Raw genomic sequence first — 24318 nt, forward strand, 5'->3', positions numbered from 1 at the left:
AACGGACGAGGGTAATACGTATATAATTATGCTAGGGACTGCTTCTGAACGGACGGCGGTCGCACCGTGTGCGACGCACGACGTGCTCATAAAGCAGGATGTCGATACGAGCAGCTGTTGCAATAGGTTCTCATGTCTTTGCCTTGCAACTGTTGGCCGACCTTGTAACTCGTGAATCGCACCTCTTTGTTCAATTGCTAGTGCATGCCACAGCGAAGCAACATGTGGTGAAGTGCTTCAAATCCCTGCAATTCAACCGCAGTCTGCAGTCTTGATTTCTCCCAGCCCTTCCTCCTCGTCCATCATCACCACGTCTGCACACAACACCACCCACTCCTCACCCCTCCATCACCACCGTCCCATCACTCCTCACCTCCCCATCTAGTCATAAATTCCTCAACACCACCGCCCGCGGCCTCTCCCGCCACCCCGCCAGCGTCCCCCGCCACTCCTCATACGCCATCCCCTCGGGTACCCCTTTCAACCCCTCATAGTGCCACCGCCGCGCCTCCCAGTTCTCTTGGTCCAGCGCCTCCAGCCCCAGCCGCACAGTCTCCCACAGCGCACCCTCGTCCACGCGTTCCCACCCCGAGGACGCAGCGACGCTGAGCCGGCGCAGACGGCCCAGAAAGCGGGTGTCGATGAGGTCCCACAGGTCGACGAGAGTGAATGCGCGGCGGGGATCGGTTTGGGTGCCGCAGGTCAGGAGGGTGAGGTTGGAAAGGGGGCGCGCGAGGTGCCAGTGCGACTCGGCGGTGAAGTCTGCGGGGCGGCGGCCGAAGTCCTCGTCGATGTAGTCGAGCGCGATGGTCAGGGTGGTCAGGTGCGGCAGCCAGGCCATGATGTTGTTGAAGCGGCCCTGCTTTACGGCGGGGAGGTCGCGGAGTTCGACGGCGGTGAGGCGGTCCGCGAGGTTGGACAGGAGGGGCTTGATGCCGGGCTGGTCTAGGCCGGGGCAGTGCAGCAGCGCCATCGAGTGCAGGCTCGCGGGGAAGGTTTCGGGCTGGCGCAGCATTTCCCAGAGGAACTTGCCGTTGACACTGCCGGACATGCTCAGGTGGCGGAGGTTGGGCGGCCAGTGCAGCCGCACCGTCAGGAACTCTGGACCGTACCCGAATTCCGTGGAACACCGCGGCATGTAGAGCTCTTCCAGCGAGCCCAGCTGCCGAAGCGTCTGGTTCAGGGACTGGTAGCTTATCGCCTCGCTGACGAGGCCCAGATCGAGGACCTTGAGGCGCGCGCACTTGGACAGCGCGGCCCAGCAATTTATGGCGAAGGAGGCTTGCGGCGCGACGAAGAGCTCGAGGTTGTTTTTAGTGCGCCCGAGGAGGCGTGCGGTGGTGGATTTTGCGCCCTGGTGCACGATGCGCGAGAGGTCGAGGTGCTTTACGAGCCCGGCGAGTTCGGAGCGCTTGATGCGCGGGATGATCGAGGGGCAGAGAGTGCGAACGAAGTGGGTGTAGCGGAGGCCGACGAGGAATGGGGACGCATAGAGGCGGGATATGCCGACCGAGTACCATTGTCTGTGGACTTGTTAGTGAGGCCTCTGCATCTTGAGTGTGGGAGCATGAATGGTGGGTTCGAGAAAAGCAACACTGTCCAGTGCGATGTTGCGGTATAGAGCATTCACATCTAGAATCTGGGGGGAAAGTACACTTCGACGCACCCCTGTTACTTCCCTCGCAAGCAGCTCAGTCCACGTACCTCGATACCAGCACAAAGTTCCACAACGTGCCCTGACTTTCCTCCGTCCGCGGCAAAAAGTCCAGCACTTGTAACAAAAGTTCGTCGGGGAGATAGTTCGCGTACGGACTCTCCATTCGCTGTGTATCAAGCTCGGAGCTGATGTCCATTGTGAGTAGCACTCCAAGCGGGAGGTCTGCGCAAGATAAACCAACAACGCGGGGTGTTTGCTACTTTACTGTAGTTGAGGGTTGGAGGGGCGAGAGTTGCGGGTCTAGCCGTGACGGCATTCCTGCTTGGCGTTGTTAAAGCCGCTATCACCGCTAAACTTCATCTCAAGTCTATTTAGTGATGAAAAGGCAGGTTCGTCAACCTATACTGTAGTGGAAGGTATTCAAATCCCAGTGTTACACGCTGTGCGGGTTCCCATTGATGAGCCAAGACCAAACCCCCAAATTGTCGAGGAGAACCACCTACAACCCTTTTTCTACATTGCAGATCATTCAGTACAGCACAATCGCAACCTAACAATTGCCATAGCCAAAAGTAGCCATTCATTCCCTCTATCTATACGTCTCTGACGGCAGCAAAACGACGCCATCTAACCTTGCCAAGCCCGAAATCTATGACCGTAACGAATCGCTCGTTGATTTCGTTCATGTCACTTCATCTACACCTTTTCCCTCCCTTCTCTCTCCCAAGCTTTTCCACTCAGCCACATGCACGCATATCCTTCCTTCCTCACATTTAAGCACTACCGTTTGCCGCCTTCTCCCCAGCTATTATCCCCCTAACACCGCCCTTCCCACCAACCTCTCTGTAAATAGCATTCACGCCCAGATCCGCACCAATGTTAATCTGGACCTCGACCTTGCCGCCCTTCTTGACGCCCTTGATAGCCGCCTCGCTCAGCACATTGCTCACCTTCCACGTCTTCTCGCGGAGCTCCTCCTCCTCGTCGCTCTCGTCGTCATCGCTGTCGTCAGAATCATCCTCAGCCTTCTCCTTCTTGGCCTTGGGTTCCGGCTTCGTGACCTTGATGTGACGCAGACCCTCGGCGAGCTTGATTAGCACGTCGCCGCCTTCGCGGGGCGTGCTGATGATGGCGGTCCGCCGCACGGGCAGCGGCGTCTCGGCATCGACGATGGCGTGGAAGACGCCGTTGGTCTCGTCGCCCGAGATGCAGAGGACGCCGACGGCGTGGCTGAGGTGCGGAGTCACCGTCACCATGGGGTGCGTGCTCTGCTCAATGTCCTCGAGCTCGAACTCCTGGATCAGGGAGGCCTGGATGGAGGCGCCGCGGACGGAGAGCTCCGAGGGATTGATGGCGGTGGTGGACGTGGACGGCGCGAGGACGGTGGTCGTCTCGGGGAAGGCGTTGGCGATGGTGGAGGCGATCTTGGGTGTGTGAGCGTTGCCGCCGGCGAGGATGACCTCAGTGATGTCGAGGGGGTCGAGCTGGGCCTTCTCGACAGCGTGGAGCACGAGGCGGGAGAAGGCGGAGAAGAGCTTGTTGCCGAGGAGGTCGTACCGCGTGCGGTTGATGGTGGCTGTGTAGTCGATGCCCCCGACGAGGCTCTCGACGGAGAAGTTGGCGCTCGTACCTATTGAGAGAGCCTTCTTGACGGACTCGCACTCGAGCTTGAGCTTGGCCAGACCGCGGGCATCTTCCCTGGGGTCGCTAGCGGACTTGTGCTTCTTAAGGAACTCCTTGGCGAAGTAGTCGATGAGAACCTGGTCGAGCTTCAGGCCAGTGACCTCGTAGTCGTGCAGGGTAGCAAGGATGGTGTAGATGCCGCCGCGGGAGGCAACGACAGCGACGTCGGAGCGGGTGCCGCCGAGGTCAGCCACAACGACAATCTTGTCGGCCAGCTTCGCCTCGGGACGAGCATCGTATGCCAGCACAGCGGCCACGGGCTCGTGTATGAACTGGAGCACCTCGATGCCCGCCTCTTTTGCCGCCTTGTTCAGCGCCTCCTTCTGGGCGTCGGAGAAGTTGGTGGGGACGGTGATGACGGCGGCGTTGACCTCCTTTCCGAGGTAGTAGGCGGCCGAATTTCGTAACCTCTTCAGGTGGCGGGTTGTGATGTCGCTGACGGTGACCTCGTTCTCCTCGTCCTCTGCGCTGTCCTTGACCTTGAAGGCGATAGTCGACTCATGCTGGAGGGGGTGGGCGGACTCGTGGCAGGGCGTGGCATCTATCGACTTGAACCTGGCTTCTGTTAGACAGCTGCAGCAGCATTACGGGCTTGAGGACGCACTCTTGGCCCAGAAAGTCCCTGAAGTATGCAACCGTGTTCTTCGCGTTCCGCACAAATTGTGTCTTGGCCTGTCCACCGTGGAGTTCCTCGCCTTCTACGTAGGAGAGTACCGAGGGAATCTGGCGATCTGGATGAGGCTGTCAGCGAACCTCCGCAGCCACTGGGAAAAGCAACCCACCTCCGTCTTCGTTGGCAATAACCTCTGCACGTCCTTCCTGTTCCCTGTCAGTTCGCATTCCAAGCACATGACAGACGTCCACGTACACCAGTGGTAAATCCAATGGAGCTGTACGAGTTTCCAAAGGAAATACCAATTGCGACCCGCTGAGCGGGGTCGTTCTCTGCACTCATGGCGGTAGTTTTTCTTCTTTACTTTGTCGTTGGGGTCGCGAAAGTCGTCCGATCCTTCTTCTGTGGTCGTAAAGGCGAAGAAAACACAGCACTCTTGCAACTCTGTCGAGGCGTTGGGCGATAAAAAGGCATTTCAAAAATCATCCCGCCGCTAGCACGTCGCGATCGTTTAGCGCGCCAAGGCTGTACCTCGCCTTCACGTTCTGTATCCTAGTGCGACTTTTTGACGACATTCGCAATAATAAATATGGCGGTCGATACAATGGTCGTCCTCCCGGGCGACATCGTCCCACAGGACGGACTCCCGACCCCCACCGGCAAGAAGAAGCATCTCACACTGGGCCCCGGCCTCCGACACATCCCACCCTCGACCGTCTCGAGCACAATTGCAGGCGGCCTCGTCACCGACCCGAAGAAAGTCGCCGCGTGGATAGAGTCGAACAGCGGACGCGTACGCCTCCCTTTTCTCTTCACAAGGATATCAGATGCTAACCGCAACAATCAGTACCTCCCCACAACCGGCGACCTCGTCATCGCAACCGTCCAAACCTCCACCGCCGAAGCCTTCAACTGCACCCTCACCCCGCACACCCCTTACGCCACCCTCCCCCACCTCGCCTTCGAAGGCGCCACAAAAAAGACTCGCCCCCAGCTCGCCCCCAACTCGCTCGTCTACGCGCGCGTCGCCAGCGCAACGAAAGACTTCGCGCCAGAGCTGACCTGCGTCGATCCCTCCACCGGCAAGAGCGAGGGCCTCGGTCCCCTGAAGAGCGGCATGGTGTTCCAGATCAGCCTGGGCATGGCGCGGCGGTTGCTTGCAGGGAAGAAGGGTGGGGTAATCCTGCTGGAGGCGTTGGGGGAGAAAGTGGGCTTTGAGATTGCGGTGGGGAGGAACGGGGTTGTTGTTGTGGATGCGGGGAATGTCAAGAGCACGCTTGCGATTGGGAAGGCGGTGCAGGAGGTGGATGAGCAAGCGTTGGGCGAGAAGGCGCAGAAGAAGCTCGCGGAGAAAGTGTTGAAGAGCGTATGAGAAGCGACAGCTGCACTGCGTGTTGTCTTTCCCCGCGGGCCTGTGCGGCTGCCGTCCCGCTACAGAAGAGGGCTCCAGGACGGAACGGATGCATTGGACGATGGACTCGCTCTAGAGGCTGCTCCGTTGTGTTCGATACACACTCTCTTGCGACGATCCGAGCTGCTGAGAAACCTCCTCGGGTTTTAGCCGTCCCTCGAGTCCATGCTTTGGAAGGGTGCGAGCTTTGCCTCGTGTTGAAGCAAATCTGGATGGAAGAAGCTCTATATACGAGATCTAGGATTTGAGTGTAGTGCTACTTGGGCAGAAGAGTAGTACAGCGTCTGATTGGATGAGGGATATAATCCACAGTAACAGGCTGCCTTCTTGCATGAACCAGCCTTTCCACTGCCGTTTCCGCAATCCAGTATTGTGATTCATCTAGTCAATTCTTGGTGCTTCTTAGCTATCGTGACATGCGTCTACTTTTCCAAGCCCCTGCGTTTCCCACCACAACCATCTACGGCGTCACCCGCTGCGGGTCGCGCGGAAACAAGCTCGTCATCCGAATGTTAGGCAGACCCAACCAGAACTGTACGATTCGCTCCAACCCAAATCCACCACCACCATGCGGCGGTGCACCATACCTGAAGCTATCGACGTACTCCTTGGTACCCGCGCTGTTGGGATCAATCGGGGGATCATGCTCGCGCATCATCTTCGATAGCAACTCTGCATCATGGATACGCTGGGCCCCGGAGCAAATCTCCTGCCCGCGCATGAAAAAGTCGTACGAGTTCGACAACTTTGGGTTCTCGGGGGAGGGCATCGTGTACGCGGGCCGGACAGCGAGCGGGAACTGGTCGAGTACATAAAAGTCGGAGCCGTACTTCTCGAGGACGAGGCGGCCGAGCTTCTTCTCCTGGGGTGTGGAAAGGTCGTCGTACTCGCCGATCTCGCCGACATCTTCGCCCGTGCCCTGCGCCTCGCGCAGCATCTTAATGCCCTCTGGGAACGGGATGCGCGGGACCTTGCCGCTCTCGGGAAGTTTGAAGTCGTCGACGTGGTAGGTGCTGCGGACCAGGTCGGTTTCTTTCTTGTAGCGCGTGTTGAGGCCCTGGAAGATGAAGAGCATGAGGTCCTCGAGTACGCGGATTACCTCGTGGTAGTGCTCCTGGAACTCCATTTCGAGATCGAGCCCCGTGAACTCGGTCAAGTGGCGGGCGGTGTTTGAGTTCTCGGCGCGGAAGACGGGGCCAATCTCCATGACCTTCTGGAAGCGCGCGGCGATGAGCATCTGCTTGTAGAACTGAGGGGATTGGGCGAGGTAGGCGGGCTTGCCGAAGTAGTTGAGCTCGAAGACGTTGGCGCCGCCTTCGGAGGCCGCGCCGAGGATTTTGGGTGTCTCGACGGGGATAAAGCCCTTCTGGGAGAGGAACTCGGTGAAAAGGAGGCGGACGCCGCCCTTGACGACGAAGATGGCGTGGTTGATCTTTGCGCGGAGATCGATGGTGCGGTTGTTCAGTCGAGTGTTGAGGGACACGAGAGGTCGGGCGTCACCCTCTGCGGCCTTCTCTTCCTCTTCTCCCAGACCCTCGCTGGGTAGCGGGCGCTCCGCATCCTCGACTTGGAGGGGGAGAGGAACCTCTGCCTTCTTCTCGATGAAGACCTTCTTGATGTGGATTTCGAAGTCCTTGATAGTCGCGCTGTTGATTGGCTCTGGCGCCTTTTTCACCAGTCCCGTAACAACAAGCAAGCTCTCCGTGCTCAGCGTGCCAGAGAATTTGACCATCTGCTTGCTGATCTTATCACTCGCCGCAATAACAGATTGTACCGTGTTCAGCCCCTGGCGCAAATTGATGAAGGCCAACTTTGCTGATTGCACGCGCGCATTCTCGACCCAGCATCTGAAGGTGATCTCGTTGCCCTCATGCTCTGGGATGGTGGATAGCTCGACGCGGGTCGCGCCCGTGGGTTTGAAGTCTTTGGATCCAGTAAGCGGGAGCTCGCCGTAGTCTTCCTTGGACACATCCTCGGCGTCGGCAGCTTCTTTCTTCTGTCGCTCGGCGAGTTCGCGAGCTTTGGCGGCTGCCTTCTTCTCGGCCTAGCAAAAGTATCAGTGTCGCGTGTCACCAGCAGTCCAATGGCCGAACTCACCTTCTCCTTCTCTTTCTGGGCCTTCTTCAGGGCATTCTTGGAGGGCTCTGCCGGCGCAGCGGCTGCGGGCGCGTTGTTTTCTTCCGCCATGTCTTCGGTGGGTTGAGTCAGGTCGGAGCTGCAGTCTGCGAATTTATGGTGGGGCAGAGTCTTACCCCGCCAAACGCGTCCGTCGGCGTCATTGGCGCAAGGGCCATAACAGTCATAATCCATCTCAAACATTCCATCTGAAAAAGGGCGACAATGGTCATGACCATAGTGAATCTCCATGTGTCATCTCCGCCTTTGTCTTGAGTCACAGTGTTCATCAAGGGCGATCCGGGTTTCATGACACTACACAGTGATCTCCAGTTCGTCTGCGAGGAAATGGCACTACAATCGATACTCGAGAGGTTGCTCGCACTGTAGCGGGCTAATACTGAGTGAAGGAAGTCGGGAAGCTCATCAGTCATCATTCTACTTAGCAACCAGACTTGAGACAGACATTCAATATTGTATTAGCAGCTCGGACTGTTCGGAGCTGGCCGCATTCAGTCGGCGACATGTTTGAATGGAAGGAACGCTGGCTTGAAGAAGTATCTCGATTACGTTTGGAAGCTTCAAGTCGTTTGCCAGTAACACAATGATGACCTACCAACGGGTGAGACATCTATCCGACCCTTTACTCCGCCCATGTGCAAATCGTCACTACCGTGCCAATCCATCGGGCAGTAAGCCCGTCGAAATATAGATGACACAGAGGTAGAGCTCAGCAATGTTACGAAGAACAAAGCTGCAACCCCTCAGCCCGTCTTGCCAGCAGGAGCCAATTCGACGTCAGTCCCGGTCCCAGCGCCAGATGGCGTACCGATATGTCTTCCGGTAGGCAGCATGTTGAGCCGGTCTTCATCCTTATCCATATCTCTATACGTGAACCAGAACGCCACTCCACTGACAAAGCAGATAATAGCGACGCTGCCATAGTTCCACGTCAGATGCGGGTCCTCAGACAGTGGTGTGAACGCCTCGCTCAGCGCCGCGCTCAGCGAATTAGTAAACAAGCTGAACGCCTGTACTAAACTGCGCATGCTCTTGGGTGCTTTGGTAAAGGCATATTCGAGAGACACAACGGATGCCATGATCTCCGATGCTGCGATCAAGATGTATACGCCCGCTTGTGCCCAAACGTTAACGTCGGAGCGGCAGCCTTCCTCCTCCGTCATCACGCCGCAGGGTGACTTGTGGTAGATGTAGTACTGGATAACGCAGGCCCAGATCATGCCGGCAGTGGCGAGCATGAAGCCTGCGAAGACTTTCTTGATGGGCGTGAAACGAATGCCTGCTTTACGAAGAGCTGGATATACAAGCAAATCGAGGAACAGGACTAGGATGATGATGGCGATGGGATCCAGGTTCTGGAGTAGGTCGTTGGGGATGCCGTGGAGCTGCATGGTGTCGGCTTGCTGGATGAGGTTTGAGTTAATCTGGTTGTAAGAAAGCCAGTAGAGTGGCAGCCAGAGAAGCACACCGCAGGCTGCCCATCCTCGAGCAACTTCATCGACCCAGGCGTCGTCGTAGGTCATCCAGGCCGGCTTGGAGGATCCTAAACGCGAAGGCTTGACGCTCTCCCAGAAGGAACCATTTCGAGCGTTCTTCCAGATCCGAACGGGGTTCCAGCTCCAGCGGCCCCTCATTGCTAGCAAGGGTAATTTGATAGCAGGGCCGAGAACGCTGCCAGACGGTGGGGTGTGGATGTACATATTCTTACAGAAAAACAGGACCGGGAATGCCAGAAGAAAGAAGGCTGTAGGGACTAGGAAGGCGGGCCAGAATCCAACGTATCGCTCAATGTACACCTAAGAATACTTTTCAGCGTGGTTCTGAAGCGTACAGCGTGTGGCCACCTCGGCACGCAAACAGGTAGGTTTCTGCCAGAAGCGAGCTGTGTGCAGCGAGGTGGCCGCACCCTGTATCTGAGTTGCAAGAACTGACCATGGAGAGTTGGCCAATCAAAGCACCAATGTTCACGAACCTGAGCAGGTCAGCGTTATTCAAGTATCTTTTGTTTGGAGTTGCCTCACATGTAGAACCAGTTGTAGATGCGGGTAGCCGTCTCGGCGGGATCAATGATTACACGCCGGCCTGTATGAACTCAGCACTCGTTCATGCCACCAGATAGTATTGTCGCCTTACCTTTCTTGTTGACCTCGACGCGCGCCACATCCTGGGGAATCTGTTCTGCAATAAGTGGCGAGATGTTCGGCTTGAACGTGCCAGTCCCGAAGCCCATGATCAGCAAACCGAACATGAACAGCGCGAACGCACTATTTGGCTTATCAAGCATGCCTGGGGTCGACGAGCCCACCAAGAGCACATGGCCAATCTCCGCAATGATTACCGAGTACACGATTGTCTTGAAGCGGCCGAGGTATGTATCAGCGATCCAGGCTCCAAGCAGAGGGCACAAGTAAATGTAGAATTGGTTGAATGTCGTGATGCTGAACGCCTTCTTCTTTCCCATGCCGAGGGCGCCGGGGGTGGCATTGGCATCGTTCGGGTGGAGCGCTGCGCCCCAGGGGGTGGTCAACCAAGTACCGTCGACTTTCTGGCGCGGCTTGGAGATGAAGTTGGAAAAGAGCGCCAGGGTGCCGTAGTAGCTCATACGCTCGACGAGCTCGACGAACGCGATCGTGTACACTGCTCGCAGTTAGTCACGTCAGGTGCGAGTCCCCTATTGCACTTACCTCGCCACGGGATCTTCGCGGGCACACGCTGCAACGTCGACAGCTCCGCTTGCGTTGGAAGATCGCCGTCAGGTGCTGTCTCAGCCAAAAGTTTTTCGGGCTGAGTTCCGCCCCCGCTGCCGTCAACGAGCGCGGGGTCAACATGAGTCTCGATCCGGTCGCTAATTGCCTCGAACATGGTATCGCTGTGTGTGTATTGTTATCCAGTACGTGCGTGAATCGAAGGCCACGACGGAGAGGGGGGTTCAGCGAGGTCGAGGTCGAAGGCAAACAGATCGGGCAGGAACTTTATATCAGCACACGGGCCCTCGAGCACGCCTTTCTTCTTCTATAGCGTGCTTCACTCTGTCTGTTTCTGCCCGTTTGTTCGTGATAAGCTCGAACTTGCGTTATCTTCGATTTGGTATTCGCACGGTTGATTCTCGTTTACATTCACCTGGAGGTTCGAGCAGATGTACATGCGGGCATGTTCGGTAACGTATTCTTGTATGATCATCTCATGAATACTTTACAGTCAGTCAGAGCTTTGGTCGCACTTTCCGTCGTTCCTCGTGGTATTTGTTCACCAATGCTGTCCAAATCACTAAGAAGGTTCATGGCATTCGCACAAACGACGTCGCGAGGACTTCCTTTCGATCAGCGGATCAGCGCTTCAAGCACCACAGGTAAGCAACTAGGTGTTGTAGCAGTTAAAATTACGTTGCCCTAATAGCTCCATTGATGGCACGCACAGAGGTGCAACATTACACATCACTCGTGCTGGGAGCGGAGACCATGTCCCATTTGATGGAGTTACCACACCAGGACCAAACACCAAACATGATGGCCGTTCCACGCAAGTCTCACACTGCCACGACCTAGCTGTGCGTGCGTCATGTGGACCAACAGCTCGTTTTACGGCAGCTAACACAGGGTCAAGTAGGGTCACAACAAAACTCCACAACGCTTTGTTACGCGCGATCTGATTGGATATTGAAATTACAGGGAAGTAGTGCAGGTAAGGACAGGTAGGTCTACGAGACAAAATTATTGCTGACAGACTGTTACTGTTCCCAGCTAACTGCATCTGTCAGACAGACATAAATTCAGAAATTGCAAGAGGGAAGAGACACTCCATTGCTGCACATGCCTTGTTTGCCAGCATCCTTGGATCATGAGCTGCACCCAAGCTAGTATCAAGGAAGGTCGACGCTGGAGCCTTACATGTACCCATATCTAAGTGTCCATGCACATTCCAAACAGAAAACTGAATGAGAGAAACTGTGAATAACCCCGCCTCAGACTCCTTAGTCACGTCCTCTGGAACCGGCTTGCGCCAGCCGAAGACTGCTCATCGCCCAGCTGTCCAGATGCTGCATGCATGTTTCGAATTTCCTCACCGAGCCAAGGCGGGTTAAGTTGAGCTTGTTGTTGGCGGTTCGGAGATGGTGAGGTTTGTTGCGTGTGCGGAACGGAGCTCTGGAATTGTCCTCCTTGCTGCGGTTCAGGAACATAGGCACTGGAGTTCCTTGACTGCTGAGCATACCACTCTTGGCTGGAAGGATTTTGGTGTTGCGCCGGATACTGAGGCGTATACTGCGAGGCTGGATGCTGGGACGATTGATACTGAGGCTGTGGGGCACCAAACGTCGAACTTTGTTGTTGTTGATATCGCGCATACTGCTGGTCCGGCGATTGTTGGAAGCTTTGCTGCGGCGAATGACCCATCGGACGACTCGAATGATTCTGAGAGGCGTGCGTGAAGGCTGCCTTATCCATTCTCTTGTCGCCCAGGTTCTGCGTTGAGACAATGTTGTTGTTCTCGTCGACCAGAATAGCCCGCAGCTTTGACTCTTTCGCCTTCCTTGCAGCAGATGTGCCAAATAAAGCCTTCATGTATCTGGCAAACTCCAGATAGGCATCCCTCACAATCTCAAAGTGCTTGACATTCAACTTCACTACGAGGTTTCGGTCTTCCGTATCTTCGATGCTATCACCTTGAGCCTCGAACTCCGCTAGTGCTAGCGCAGTTTGACAGGCGTTGCGGATCTGGCGGCCATTCCAGCGGGCATCAGGGTGATCGTTAAAGTAGCGCATTGCGAAAAAAGCTATCTTCATCCTATCGATATCGATGGCACGGCCCTTCGTCCTGAAACGTTCTTCTATCATGTCCATGTTAATTTCGAAGACTTGTCCAGTCTTCTCCTCATTCAATGCGGGATAGTAGAGGCTGACGTGAATGCGTGAAGTGAAAGCCTCGTCAAAATCACCGACACGGTTTGTCGTGAGGAAAAGTATGCCGGAATAGTATTCCATGAGGCGTAAGAAGACTGTGTGAATTTTAGAACCAGCCAATGATCAATCGTTTTTTTGAAACGAGGCGACTTACCTGCCACGAGTCCGTTTCTTTTGAAGTCCTCTTTCGATCGCTCGGTAAGAAAGACATCTGCCTCATCAAGGAGAAGGATACAGTCCCACTTATTTGCCAACGTAAAGTTCTTTTCCAAAGCGAGTTCTACTTCGGATGCAGTTGTTCCCAGGTCGCCTTCGAATAACCAGAATCATTAGTTCCCTCATTCTCAATCGTCCGGCAGCACGTCCACTTACCACATGTAATTTGAAACAGCGGCTTCTTGAACTTTTCAGCTATGCCTTCTGTTTATTCATGGCGATTAGCGTTGGGGTTAGACTACGGTGGTGCTCGGGGTACGAACCAGCTGTGGAAGTCTTTCCCACCCCAGGAGCGCCGTGCAAAAGGATGATCAATCCTTTGCCTGCTAAATATTAGCTCTATGTATTTTGACGGGCCAGTCTTAATCATCACCTTTGCCTCTCACGATATCGAACTCTTCTCGCTTCCCAGTGGTCGACTTTTTGTCCCGAAAATGCTGTGCAATGAGCGATACAATCATAGAAGAATGGCCCTCTTCTAGTACCAAACGGTCGAATGCGCCCTTAGTGGGTGTCGGATTTTGTCCTCTTCCACCTTTGCTTGTAGAGTTCGAATTAGCAATCGACTCTTCGTCATGAATTTCGGTCAGATGCGTCAAATCGAGTTTGGCTAGACGGCTATGTCAGCACTCGTTGATGGATAAATCCGGGGTAATAGCATACCAAACTTGCGACTCCGAAGAACGAAGCCAAAAACACGATACGACATAATCACCAACTCATCATCCGAACATGCAAAGTTGCCCTCAGGCCCGAGCCTCAAATCTTTTAGCGGCCGTGGCATTACAGTAATCGGAGGTTGTTCATCCACAGCTTCCTTACTCGGGAGAAGACTCTCGAGGTATTCTTGTTTCTGCTTGCGATCCACGTATTGGTCGTCGTGGACATTTTCATCCCGACAGCATTCGCCGCTGCATTCTACGTACCCTGGAGCATCTAGTTCCGGTATGCTGATCAGTGAGCTCAGCTTTGGCTTCCATGGTAGGTCCGCTGGCAGCACCTCTTGTTCTTCGTCCGGTGGTGGGTATCCTCGAAGATTGGCTGGTTGTGGAGGTTTAAGTTGTGCATCTCGCGTCGTTATAGCCGTTTCAAAGTCAATGACCACAGGAGACTCTACCTCTTCTCTCGCGTCCAATGTTGAGCCAGCATAATACATATGCTTACCTCGAACAACGTTCAGAAATCGAGCCCCACGACCAATGAGTCTCTTGCGGTATCTTTCTGAGACAGGGTAGTTCTCCATCTCGTGCCATTCCGTTTCGTTATACTCGGACTGCCTCACCGAATGGAATCTTATGGGGTAGACTTCCAAGGATGTGATCTCCCTTTGACCGTCAAACATGCTAATATCAAATACCTTCGTCACAGGTCCGATGTTAGCCCCGTCGAAATCGATGTAAACACATGTGATGCGAAATTCTAGCTTCTTTTCTCCCCGTCCAATTGGCTTATACCATCGCTCCCAGGGTGGAGCAATCCGGTGCCTCGCACTTTGAACTCCAATGACCCTATATGCCTGCTTTCCGTCGCTCCCTATCACTTCAGTGCCTGGTCGGAAAAGATGCCAAAGGTCGGAAAAGAACACCTTTCGACATTGGGGGCTGTTGAAGTAGTTTCGCTTAGCTACCAAGGTAGCATCTAGAAATTGTAGAAGGTATTTCAAGTGCTTGAGGGCCGTTGGAGACTTGGTCAGACTTTTGTCGCTATCTTCGAAATCTTCGTATTCATGCTTTTCGTTTCCGCTTTCGTTGTCAGCATCTGAAGCTTGACCGTCTGGAGCATTATTGGTGTGTACTTGTCTCTCTCCCTGCTGCTCAATTGTCTCGGTGGAATCTACTTGAGATTTGGTAGAGTCTTGTAGCGTCGCCTTTTCCACACCATCTGTAATCTCCTGCGCATCGCCCTTCGCAGCATCAGCATGATTGTTCACGCTGGTGCTCGATTTCTGAAGTGCAGCGAATGCCTTGCTCCCAGACTGAAGATCCTCGAATTTCTTTTCAAGATGAAGACACCAATCTCGTAGATCCTGCTCACGCCAAGCTAGCGCTTTAAAGGGTCTAGTGAAGACAATGTTCATTTCCTCTAGCTCAAGTACGTTTTGTGCAACGGGGCCGAGTAGCTCAGCAAAAATCTGAAGCAGAGTATCGGAATTGATTCGAATTCGTTCTGGGAGTGGCGATGTTGCAGCATCCATGGCATCTGTAGTCTTTTGACTCGTAGAGGGATCATGGCTTTTCGCTACTCGATGGCTTGAGCTACGGAACCAGAATCGGTTCGCGTCGATTTTGGTGTCAACGATAGGCTCGCCGATGAGCACATCGATAACATTCATGGCTTTACTATCCGATGGCCCTGTCTTCTTGAATGCAAACCACTCCGACCAGGCGACGCCAGCTTCTATAGAAGTTGAATCGCTTGGGAGCGCTGTGTCGCCTTGTCCTTCTTCACCAGATTTAGTATCGTTTTCAGCCATACGCCGTTCTCGTCGCTTCTTGCCCTCCTCCGCCTTCTGTTGCTCCAGCCTTTTCAATTGAAGCTCTTCTCTTAGAAACATGCGATCCAGTTCCCATTCGAAAGTTTTTCGCAGCCTGTCACGCCGGTGGCCCCAGTCGATTGTGGTGTCGTAAACATCTTTTCCGATACTGCTCTTAGAGAAATCCCATGCATCATTCGTGTCTCCAACGAATGCTGGGTCAAAGATATCCGGTCTATTGTATTTCCGTTCCCCTCTGACTTGTTTGTCAGCTGTGAGCCAACTCTGCCCCTCTGGAGAATCAAACCAATGACCTCTCTCTTTCGGATCTTGAACGAAAAAGCTGTCCACCTGCCATTTCCCTGGGCCGATGTTCACTTCCCATTCCTTCCGATGTTTGTATAGACATGCTTCCATTCTCCGGAACCGCTCTATTTCAGCAATAGCACCTTCATCGCGTGCTACTTCCGGCTGATCTTTGTGGTCATTTTGAGCTGCCGGCCCTGCAGATGATGTAGAATGGTTCATTGTTTCCGAAACTTTCTTTGTGCCTTCTTCGGATATCGATGCAAGTCTGTCGTCGTCTGATCTTTCGCTGCTCGAGGCCATATCCGACATTGTGCGTTGCACGAAGCCGTCTAAGCCGCAACGCTATGTTCAGCGAGGTTTTTCCGAGATGCCTCGTGCGCTAGAAATCTCTGGCCCTTCTGAGTACTGTATTGAAAAAAATGCAGAAGGGATATGCCAAGCGAGGTCGAGACCTGTTAGAGTTGAATAGATGGTTGTGTTGAAGGAGACCACGACCCCGCCTTTGTTGTCAGCTGAAATTGGCCCCCGCGTGGCAGGTACGCCCCAGCCTTGGGCCTAAAACATGGACACGCCGGATAAGGCAGCTCCTTACGTGCTCATGCTGTGTCATGCATCTGTTCACCGGTCCATGATGTTGTCGCACCTATCAGAACGCTATCACCGCGCGGTACGACGGTGATCGTACTTGGCTGTCCCCAGAAACATTTGGGTCGAAGCCTTGAATCTTCATCTCCATCTCGCAAGTTTCGCAGCCTCGTCACTCTTTGTCACTTCGCCATGACGAACCCACCCATCCCAGCGATAACAAAACGAGCGCCGACGATTGATTTCATCGACCAACGATTACCGAAGCATCATCCGCTTTTCGCAACGCAAACTGTGCAATACGACGTAATGTCGGGACAGTACCAGGCTGTGGGGGCCAGCAATAGCGGCCTTGTCAGCACAGCCGCCTCGAATGCACCTTCCAGCAGCAATAGTCTTGTATCGAGACCAGAAGTGGCTGACCTAAACGCCATGCCGTTTTGGAACGAGATATTCGCAGATTCGATGTCACAATTCAAGTCTACACCAGAGCCCAAAGGAAGATCGAAATCCCTTTACGATATCAGAGAGAAGACTGATTGGCATGCGGTGTATGACACACTTCAAATGGCACGCAAGAAATACGAGACCAGCGGCGGAATTATCCGGGACATGCGACGCAAAGTTGCCGATAGGATTACTCCAGGTGCTGAAGTAGCAAGGATAGGATCAAAGGTTACTCCGCAAGATAAGATTGTGACACCAATTCTTGGTGCTGTCGAGCTCATTCTAGGTGCTGTTGAGATCGCAGCTCTTGTAAGGAAGAAGGCCCTCGCGGGTCTCGATGATATGGTTCCGGTCTTCTCGAAAGTAGAGCTATTCTTGAGTATGTTCAAAGAAGATGCGAACATCCGCAACGCCTCCATAGATTTAACCGCTGTGACTCTGGCTGCTGTCGAGCGAACGATAGGCTTCTTCATTAGTAGCCAGTTCGCGCGCACCGGGAAAGCTCTCCTCAGCGGCGAAGACTACCAGAAAGGTTTGATAGAAAGCTTCGAAACGATACAGACGAAGAGTCACGACCTCTGGGAACAGGCGCAGAACTCACATATGTTCGAGTCGCATGTGTACTATCAAGAAGACAGAAGGATCCAAGCCCAGATGGGCGCAAAGATCGACTTAAGCACCCTTGTGGCAGTTCAAGGATTTAACGCCGTTAACAATTTGCTGAATGACCTGGCACAGCAGATGGATCAGAAGATTGATCGGATGCTCCAGCCTATTCGACAGGAAAACATCAGTCTCAGGATTGAAAATGACCGACTGCGGTCCACGTCGCCGACACGTACAAGTATGTGGCTACCTCCGCCACAGCCTATTCCAGGCCTGGTCTCGAGCTGGAGCATCAACCAAGAGACCCTCAGGAACATTATTGACGTCCATGATCTTGACCTAACTGATCTCGCCTTGGTACAGGACAGAAAAGAGCAGCTTCCCTCCAGGGACAGGTCAAGAGCGGAGCAGGTTACGAACACGCAACTATTTCGAAGTTGGATCGTATCGCCATCTTCGACGAAGCTGCTCATTCACTGGGACTCGCGTTTGCCCAAGATGATTGCTGAAGTATCACCATTGACGGTATTTTGCACTACAATGGCGCAGGCGCTGCGCTCCAACCCTCGGTTCCTGTCCGCATTATGGTTTTGTGGACAGCATATCGACGCATATGAGTTCGGTGCACGCTCCGGTGGACAGATGATGATAGGGAGCTTGCTAGATCAGCTCTTGAGGCAATGGGATTTCAACACCGAACCGCTGCACAACTATATTGGTTATGACAGCCTCCAAAAGGGAGACGTCGAAGCTTTGACCGCACTGCTCGGCTTTCTAATAGGCCAGCTTCCGCCCGAGATAGTTCTGTTCTTGATCATCGACGGCGCGGCGTTGTTCGAGAGAGAGGAAGTTCAGGATGCATTGCCGGTGTTCTTAAGCCTGATCCAGCTAGTTGCAGACAACAGTGTGAGAGCTACGGTGAAGCTCTTGATCACTAGCACACCGGGTACCGACATCATACGGGGTTCATTCGAGGAAGAAGATCTGATATTGAACGTAGACAGCTTGCCGATTTTGACCGCAGCCAGTGAGGAACGCATGGTCAGGGAGCTAGAAGGGGAATTACACGGCGATGTGCCCTAACGAGACCAGTTTTTGGTAGATACAAGCCACAAGTGTTATACTTGATGTTGAATGAATGCCACCTTTTTCCATCGTTGATGTTCTTGCATGACGATCTAGCCCGGGAAAAGGGTCATCAAGCCGGGAATGCGTAGATCGGCCATGTCTACCGTAAGACGGGCTGGAGTATTTATAACCCGACGCCATTTTCAGAGATTGGGGTGGACAGATAGTTGCTGACTCCAGTATTCATGGACTAATTTTCTAAGATCCGAGAGCGGTTTCCCTGGTTTCTTTGGAGTAATCAATCAAAACCCAAAACCACCGTCAGCTATCAGTCGCTTGCTAAGATAAGGCGCTGTTGCATTGGTGATAGCCCAGAACGTGGCGATCGCGTTTTTGACGTGATGAAGGTTACAAGTGACAGGTACGCATTTTCCGAATTCTGGAAGCGATAAGTCCGATTGTTCGATGTCATCCTGGATCGCAGCCCTGTTGTCTTCCAATTGTGATCCTACATCGTCCTAAAACTCACGAAGACGGATATAGGAAGACGGGTACCGAGCTCGGAATGATGGTTCGGAGTAATGAGATCCATATGTACTGAGAACTCCATTTACTGGCCTTGCGCAGCAACCTTGCTCGGCATCCCGATCCTCCGATCAACCCTACCAACGCCAATTACGTCAGCGAACAGCATCGCACCCTCATTGCTTGCCGCGGATACACTCGCCACAATGTATTGCGCATTTTTCGATGTACCGCCACATCTCTTCCGAAGAGATGGGAATTTCGGCGGCAAATTAAGCTTTTCGCTCCGCGCTTGGCTTGCATAGGTACCGTTCTTGAGCCGGGGCTCGATAAAATCGTACCAATGATGTCTCCAATGTTTCGCAGTGGGGTCTTGCTCGGACTTTTCGTCCCCATGCACTTTCTTAAACCCGGCCAAGGGGCATTCAATGGGGTTAACGCGCACAGCCCTGCAGAACGATGAACCGTCGTCACAGTAGCATCTGCGGTGTGGGCTTTATATATCGACGTGGTGCCCAGCCTTTTTGTCACTACCGACTTTCGAGATCGCCCTAACCCGCAGGTCATTCATAGATCCACCACCCTGATTACCAACTACACTTGCTATTGAGGAATTCTCAGGAAGTCAGCACAACTTGATCGTTCTCAGAAACCATCATGTCGGATTTGGGACGAACTCGCACGGAAGACTCGACCCGAAGAGCAAGAACGCGCTCACGATCTCGGCCGAGGTCACGGCCTGGCTCCCGAGAACCGGCACTGCACCGGCTATTGTCTAACCAATTTCCAGACGATCATTCCGTATACCACCACGAGGACGGCGAAGGAATCCACGTCGACGGGGATGCTGCATCTGTTCACAGAACTGAGACCCAGAGGAGAACTGCCGAGCTTTCAGACTCAGACAGCGATAGCAGTGATGTCGTCGAAAATGAGAAAGACGAGCCGGCGTCACCAATAGAAGGACAAGAGACTACAATCCAAGAAATAAGAGACGGAATTCCTGACGAATGCGATGTGGAAGCAAATGCACCAGCTTTGGAGAAGAAGAAATCAATGGGGTCGATCAAGGACCCAAATCTGGTATGCCAATTCTTCACAGTTCGTTCCATTGGAACTGACTTTCATAGGTGACATGGGACGGCCCAGACGACCAAGCCAATCCAAAAAACTGGTCTATGCGTAGGAAGTGGGCAGCAACTCTGATTGTCTCCTGCTTCACTCTCGTTTCTCCCGTCTCTTCGTCCATGATATCCCCTGCGCTTGGATCGATTAGCAGGGACTTTCACATCACTGAAGAGGTGGAGGCACAGCTCACTCTCTCGATCTTCGTTCTGGCGTATGCGATAGGACCGCTATTTCTTGGACCGATGTCGGAACTCTACGGGCGTGTCGTCGTACTCCAAGTCGCCAATGCTTTCTACTTCGCCTGGAACCTGGCATGCGGCTTCGCGCAGAGCAAGGGCCAGCTGATGGCATTTCGATTTCTCTCCGGCTTGGGTGGTTCTGCTCCTCTCGCGATCGGTGGTGGCCTGCTCAGTGACACTTTCTACCCCGAGCAGCGTGGTAAAGCAATTTCGATTTATTCGTTGGCTCCTTTACTCGGTCCAGCCATTGGGCCCATCGCAGGTGGCTTCATCGCGCAAACGACTACTTGGCGCTGGTGCTTCTGGTCTACATCTATATTCACGGCAGTAGTCCAGTGCTTTGGTCTGTTCTTTCTCCAGGAGACCTATGCGCCGAAACTTCTGGCGTGGAAACGCGATAGGTTGCGCAAAGAGACTGGCAACATGGAGCTGCATACCGAGTTCGACGATCCCAACAAGACGGTCTTCAACACAATCAAAATCGCCATGCAGAGACCCTTCCGCCTCTTGTTCACTCAGCCGATTGTCATCGTTCTCGCATGCTACATGGCGTACCTCTATGGTCTCATGTATTTGATGTTGTCGACCTTCCCGGGACTGTGGAGGAGCCAATATAACGAGTCTACAGGCATCGGCTCTCTCAACTTCATCTCCATGGGATTGGGTTTCTTCCTCGGCACACAGATCACTGCTCCACTCAATGATGCCATATACCGCCGTCTGAAGAAGCAGAACAACGGTGAAGGAAAGCCCGAGTTCCGCGTTCCTATTATGATACCCGGGTCGATTCTGGTACCTGTCGGTCTATTTTGGTATGGATGGAGCGCTCAGGCCAAGGTGCACTGGATTATGCCTAACATCGGCGCGGTGCTGTTCTGCGGCGGAGTTATCGTCAGCTTCCAGTGCATTCAGACGTATCTCGTTGACTCTTACACCCGTTATGCGGCGAGTGCTATAGCGGCGGCCACGGTGCTGCGGTCGTTGGCCGGATTTGGATTCCCATTATTTGCGCCGGCCATGTTCAACGCGCTCGACTATGGCTGGGGAAATACTCTGCTGGGATTTATCGGGATTGCTTTGGGTGTCCCGGCACCGTTTTTGCTTTGGAAATATGGCCCAACTTTGAGGGCAAGAAGTCAGTTTGCCGCTGGCAGCTAAAGTGTTCATTGCATTGTAGTGCACAAGTAGCGTAGTACAGCGAGCATTGCATGGGCGGCATATTTAGCTTAGATACCTCTTCCAGTGATTCGATAGCTTACAACTAATTCTGAAAATGATCATTCCTGTTTCAAACAAAGAAAGCTGATGATGTTGGGCGAAGAACTTTGCCAAATATGGAGACTTTGACAAGGCCTCAGCTGACATCGCGGGCATTCGGAGCACGGGCCACCGAGCTCTGTCATCGTATCTCGAAAAGTCTCCAGACATCGCCAGACACACGGACAGCCGTCCCATCGCTCTCTTACACCCCTCAGACCCGCAATTGAGATGTCGTCAACGCCCAGTTGCATCGCTGGTGCCGCCAGAGCCATTCAGGCCGCAACACCGGTCCGCATTCCGGCAGCGCACCGAACCTTCGCTTCGATCAACAGCTCGAGAGCTTCCATTCCGCCGCGAGCCATAGCGGGAAACACCGCCCACCGTATCGTTCAGGCCGAGAAGAATGTGCTGGGAGTTTCCAGGAGGATAAATGGCGCTCAAGAGCAGATGAGGATGTTTTCAAGCTCGTCACAGCGACATGCGCTTAAGACAATACAGCAAGTGCGCGCACGCAACAAGAGCGGGGTAGGCAATCCCGAGATTCCAATATAAATACTCAGCAGTTGGACCTGTAGCATGAGGGAGAAGTGCTGACTGGAAGGTATAGCCATTCAACCTTACGGCGGCGATCCTCTTCGTTGCGACCGCTGGCGGACTGTACACATACTTCACATACGAGAAGGAGCGCATGGCACGGCAACGGATAGCAAACCAGACCAAGGGTGTCGGCAAGCCCAAGGTTGGAGGACCGTTTGACTTGGTCGATCACAATGGAAACCGGTTCACGCACGAGGACTTGCTGGGACGATATTCGCTGGTATGTACCACACAACATATGGGATATGCCATTGCTGCTGTCTTACATCTTATGCCCCCACGGCTACACGATCTGCAGCCCAGGTGTCCAAATGCTAACACAACCAAGGTCTACTTCGGCTTCTCGCACTGCCCCGACATCTGCCCCGACGAGCTCGACAAGATGGCTCTAATGCACGACAAAGTCAAGGAACAGTGCGGCGATGTCATGGTGCCTCTTATGATCACCTGTGACCCCGCGCGCGACACGCCTGAGGTCCTGAAGGAATACCTCGCAGAATTCCATCCGGCCATCTTGGGCTTGACGGGCACCTACGAGAACATCAAGCAGACCTGCAAGGAGTATCGCGTGTACTTTAGCACACCTTCGACTGTGAAGCCCGGGCAGGATTACTTGGTCGACCACAGCATATACTTTTACCTCATGGGTACGTCAGCTATTTTCATTTTGCTTTCCCTTTCGTTAGAGGTTAGATGGGATAGGAACACAGCTGACCAATCACGCAGACCCAGAAGGCGATTTCGTGGAAGCTATTGGCCGTAACTTCACGGCTGAACAAGCTGCGCGCATCATCTCGGACCACATCAAAGACTGGGAGAAGCCCTTGAAGAAGGAGTCCCGCTGGTCATAAGAACCCGCACCACCGAGGCCGTGGCGCCATCTCCCCACGTGTGAGCTGCAGCATCCGACCGCCACAGATGCGAGTGGATGCCAGCCCTCCGTGGACCTTGTATGTATACGTAGGTTGTACAAATATATGTGTATGTATGTAGAGTAGCTAGCGGCGTAGGGTTGCTGTACGTGTATGAAATAGAGGTCAATCACCAGTGTCTCATCCACTGCCTACCAATGAACAGCACATCTGGCAATTGTCGCATTTATCATGCGGACCTGAAGCGCAGAACGTGTCCAGGGTCTTGTCTTTGACCAGCTCCAGGATTGTGGGATTGAAAGACGGTCTGTTATCGCGACCACAGCCCTGGGCCAAGACATTCCCAGGTGCCTCCGCAACAACGGCTGATGGCGAGTCGCGGCAAGAAGCTTTGCCAGCCACGGTTGTTGGTGGATGCTTGCTTGTGAGCGCGAGGCTGGACCTCAATCAAATGGTGATGAGCGCAAGGCTGGATGTGAATCCAAAGGCCGCGGCTCCACCGTGGTGATCTTGCAGTCAATCGTGCTAGTCGGGCCTCCTAGGTGACATCCCAGAAGGCGGGATGGTGCAGGCGTGACAGGGCGGATGCTTGCTGATAAGAGGCATTGGCGCTGGCAAAGCGGCCAGTTGGGTGCTTGTCTTGTCTTGCCTCGCGCTCTTGGTATGCTCACCTCACTGCCAAACGTGGTAGTCAACTATCAATCACTTCTTGGCTCATCCTGCGGTTAAACTTCCCACGTTATACAGCCTCAGAGACGACTCGATCAGATGATGCTCCCCTCTGAAACTCAGCTCAATGCCTCTCCGCCCCTGAATCGCACCTGCAACAACGCACATGTAAATTTACCTAATACCTCATCCCCTCATAACCACTCCAAAGCACGACGCGACACCGCGTCCTTTTGCGCCGTGCTACTTCCCTCCGAGGAAAGTACGCCCGCGCCATCTACGTTGGAAACGGCAGGTGATCACACGAAGGGTCCGCGCCGCAGCGGCGCGCAGAGATAAGCTTACTTCACTTGGCCGGGCTAGGCGAGGACCGCTCAGACTACTGTATGAGGCCCACCGTACCGCGGTGCTCGCGCCGCAGACACTGTGTCGGGTGGGTAGTAGCTGCGTGGCGTATGTTCGAGTTGGTGAGGGGGATTTCCTGGCCGTTGGGCGTGAGCTGAGCCGAAATGCAGTCGCAGTCACAGTGAAGTCCTGCGGCGCGGGCTGGCCTCGCTCACATGATAACCGCATGGTGCGCTCGGAAAGCAATTTGATATCGAATAGACTCGAGCGCTGTGCATGCCAAGCTTCCTTGGCGGGAGCAAGATTCCAGCCACCTTTTTCTGCGCGTTGCTGGCTTCAGAGAGGCAAGGCCGATGCCGAGGCTGCAGACGGGATGCTCGCGACGAGTGTATTTCGACCTTCTCAATTATATTTAGAGTAGCGCCGGCGCTCCTGTAGGATGGGTCGCTTGTGCGCAGCGGAAAACCATAGCAGCGGATTGCGGATGGAGGATGCCCTGGACCACGCGAGCATGCGCGCGAGAGGTCGGTGGGGCGTTTGCCGCTGAGATGGTGGGACGTGTGCATCTGCAATATGGGTGC

At 53.9% G+C, this 24318-nt stretch overlaps 9 protein-coding genes across 9 annotated transcripts; 4 read left to right on the plus strand and 5 right to left on the minus strand.

Annotated features, from left to right (window-relative positions):
- Nucleotide 1: 1 nt before the first annotated feature.
- CC84DRAFT_1163040 (uncharacterized protein) lies at nt 2–1932 on the minus strand. Its single transcript, XM_018178159.1, has 2 exons — nt 1705–1932; nt 2–1523 (listed from the first exon to the last, which is right to left on the minus strand). The coding sequence occupies exons 1-2, from the start codon at nt 1851–1853 to the stop codon at nt 386–388; spliced, it is 1287 nt and encodes a 428-aa protein (XP_018037082.1). The 5' UTR covers nt 1854–1932; the 3' UTR covers nt 2–385.
- A 290-nt stretch (nt 1933–2222) lies between these two features.
- On the minus strand, nt 2223–4410 carry CC84DRAFT_1116492 (chaperone protein dnaK). The gene is made up of 4 exons (XM_018175465.1): nt 4209–4410; nt 4123–4159; nt 3945–4071; nt 2223–3895 (listed from the first exon to the last, which is right to left on the minus strand). Exons 1-4 carry the CDS (start codon nt 4293–4295, stop codon nt 2431–2433), a joined length of 1716 nt encoding a protein of 571 aa, XP_018037083.1. The 5' UTR covers nt 4296–4410; the 3' UTR covers nt 2223–2430.
- Nucleotides 4411–4557: 147 nt separating this feature from the next.
- Nucleotides 4558–5325, plus strand: CC84DRAFT_1087787 (uncharacterized protein; the record flags this gene model as incomplete). Its single annotated transcript, XM_018174217.1, has 2 exons — nt 4558–4746; nt 4801–5325. 2 exons carry the CDS (start codon nt 4558–4560, stop codon nt 5323–5325), a joined length of 714 nt encoding a protein of 237 aa, XP_018037084.1.
- A 317-nt stretch (nt 5326–5642) lies between these two features.
- On the minus strand, nt 5643–7571 carry CC84DRAFT_1163043 (aspartyl-tRNA synthetase). Its single transcript, XM_018178160.1, has 2 exons — nt 7462–7571; nt 5643–7408 (listed from the first exon to the last, which is right to left on the minus strand). Exons 1-2 carry the CDS (start codon nt 7549–7551, stop codon nt 5825–5827), a joined length of 1674 nt encoding a protein of 557 aa, XP_018037085.1. The 5' UTR covers nt 7552–7571; the 3' UTR covers nt 5643–5824.
- Nucleotides 7572–8243: 672 nt separating this feature from the next.
- On the minus strand, nt 8244–10362 carry CC84DRAFT_1089862 (PTR2-domain-containing protein; the record flags this gene model as incomplete). Its single annotated transcript, XM_018174326.1, has 5 exons — nt 8244–9296; nt 9433–9472; nt 9522–9582; nt 9634–10137; nt 10185–10362. 5 exons carry the CDS (start codon nt 10360–10362, stop codon nt 8244–8246), a joined length of 1836 nt encoding a protein of 611 aa, XP_018037086.1.
- A 781-nt stretch (nt 10363–11143) lies between these two features.
- On the minus strand, nt 11144–15844 carry CC84DRAFT_1142712 (uncharacterized protein). The gene is made up of 6 exons (XM_018176378.1): nt 13278–15844; nt 12988–13224; nt 12878–12937; nt 12771–12818; nt 12553–12708; nt 11144–12493 (listed from the first exon to the last, which is right to left on the minus strand). The coding sequence occupies exons 1-6, from the start codon at nt 15703–15705 to the stop codon at nt 11475–11477; spliced, it is 3948 nt and encodes a 1315-aa protein (XP_018037087.1). The 5' UTR covers nt 15706–15844; the 3' UTR covers nt 11144–11474.
- Nucleotides 15845–15939: 95 nt separating this feature from the next.
- On the plus strand, nt 15940–18447 carry CC84DRAFT_619656 (uncharacterized protein). Its single transcript, XM_018186900.1, has one exon. It carries the CDS (start codon nt 16174–16176, stop codon nt 18115–18117), a length of 1944 nt encoding a protein of 647 aa, XP_018037088.1. The 5' UTR covers nt 15940–16173; the 3' UTR covers nt 18118–18447.
- Nucleotides 18448–19167: 720 nt separating this feature from the next.
- Nucleotides 19168–21235, plus strand: CC84DRAFT_1163047 (MFS general substrate transporter). The gene is made up of 2 exons (XM_018178161.1): nt 19168–19710; nt 19758–21235. Exons 1-2 carry the CDS (start codon nt 19285–19287, stop codon nt 21150–21152), a joined length of 1821 nt encoding a protein of 606 aa, XP_018037089.1. The 5' UTR covers nt 19168–19284; the 3' UTR covers nt 21153–21235.
- A 188-nt stretch (nt 21236–21423) lies between these two features.
- CC84DRAFT_1163049 (SCO1 protein) lies at nt 21424–22939 on the plus strand. The gene is made up of 4 exons (XM_018178162.1): nt 21424–21779; nt 21862–22071; nt 22180–22498; nt 22578–22939. Exons 1-4 carry the CDS (start codon nt 21483–21485, stop codon nt 22700–22702), a joined length of 951 nt encoding a protein of 316 aa, XP_018037090.1. The 5' UTR covers nt 21424–21482; the 3' UTR covers nt 22703–22939.
- Nucleotides 22940–24318: the final 1379 nt, after the last annotated feature.

The sequence above is a fragment of the Paraphaeosphaeria sporulosa genome (assembly GCF_001642045.1).
Source record: "Paraphaeosphaeria sporulosa strain AP3s5-JAC2a unplaced genomic scaffold CC84scaffold_4, whole genome shotgun sequence".
Lineage (NCBI taxonomy): Eukaryota > Fungi > Ascomycota > Dothideomycetes > Pleosporales > Didymosphaeriaceae > Paraphaeosphaeria > Paraphaeosphaeria sporulosa.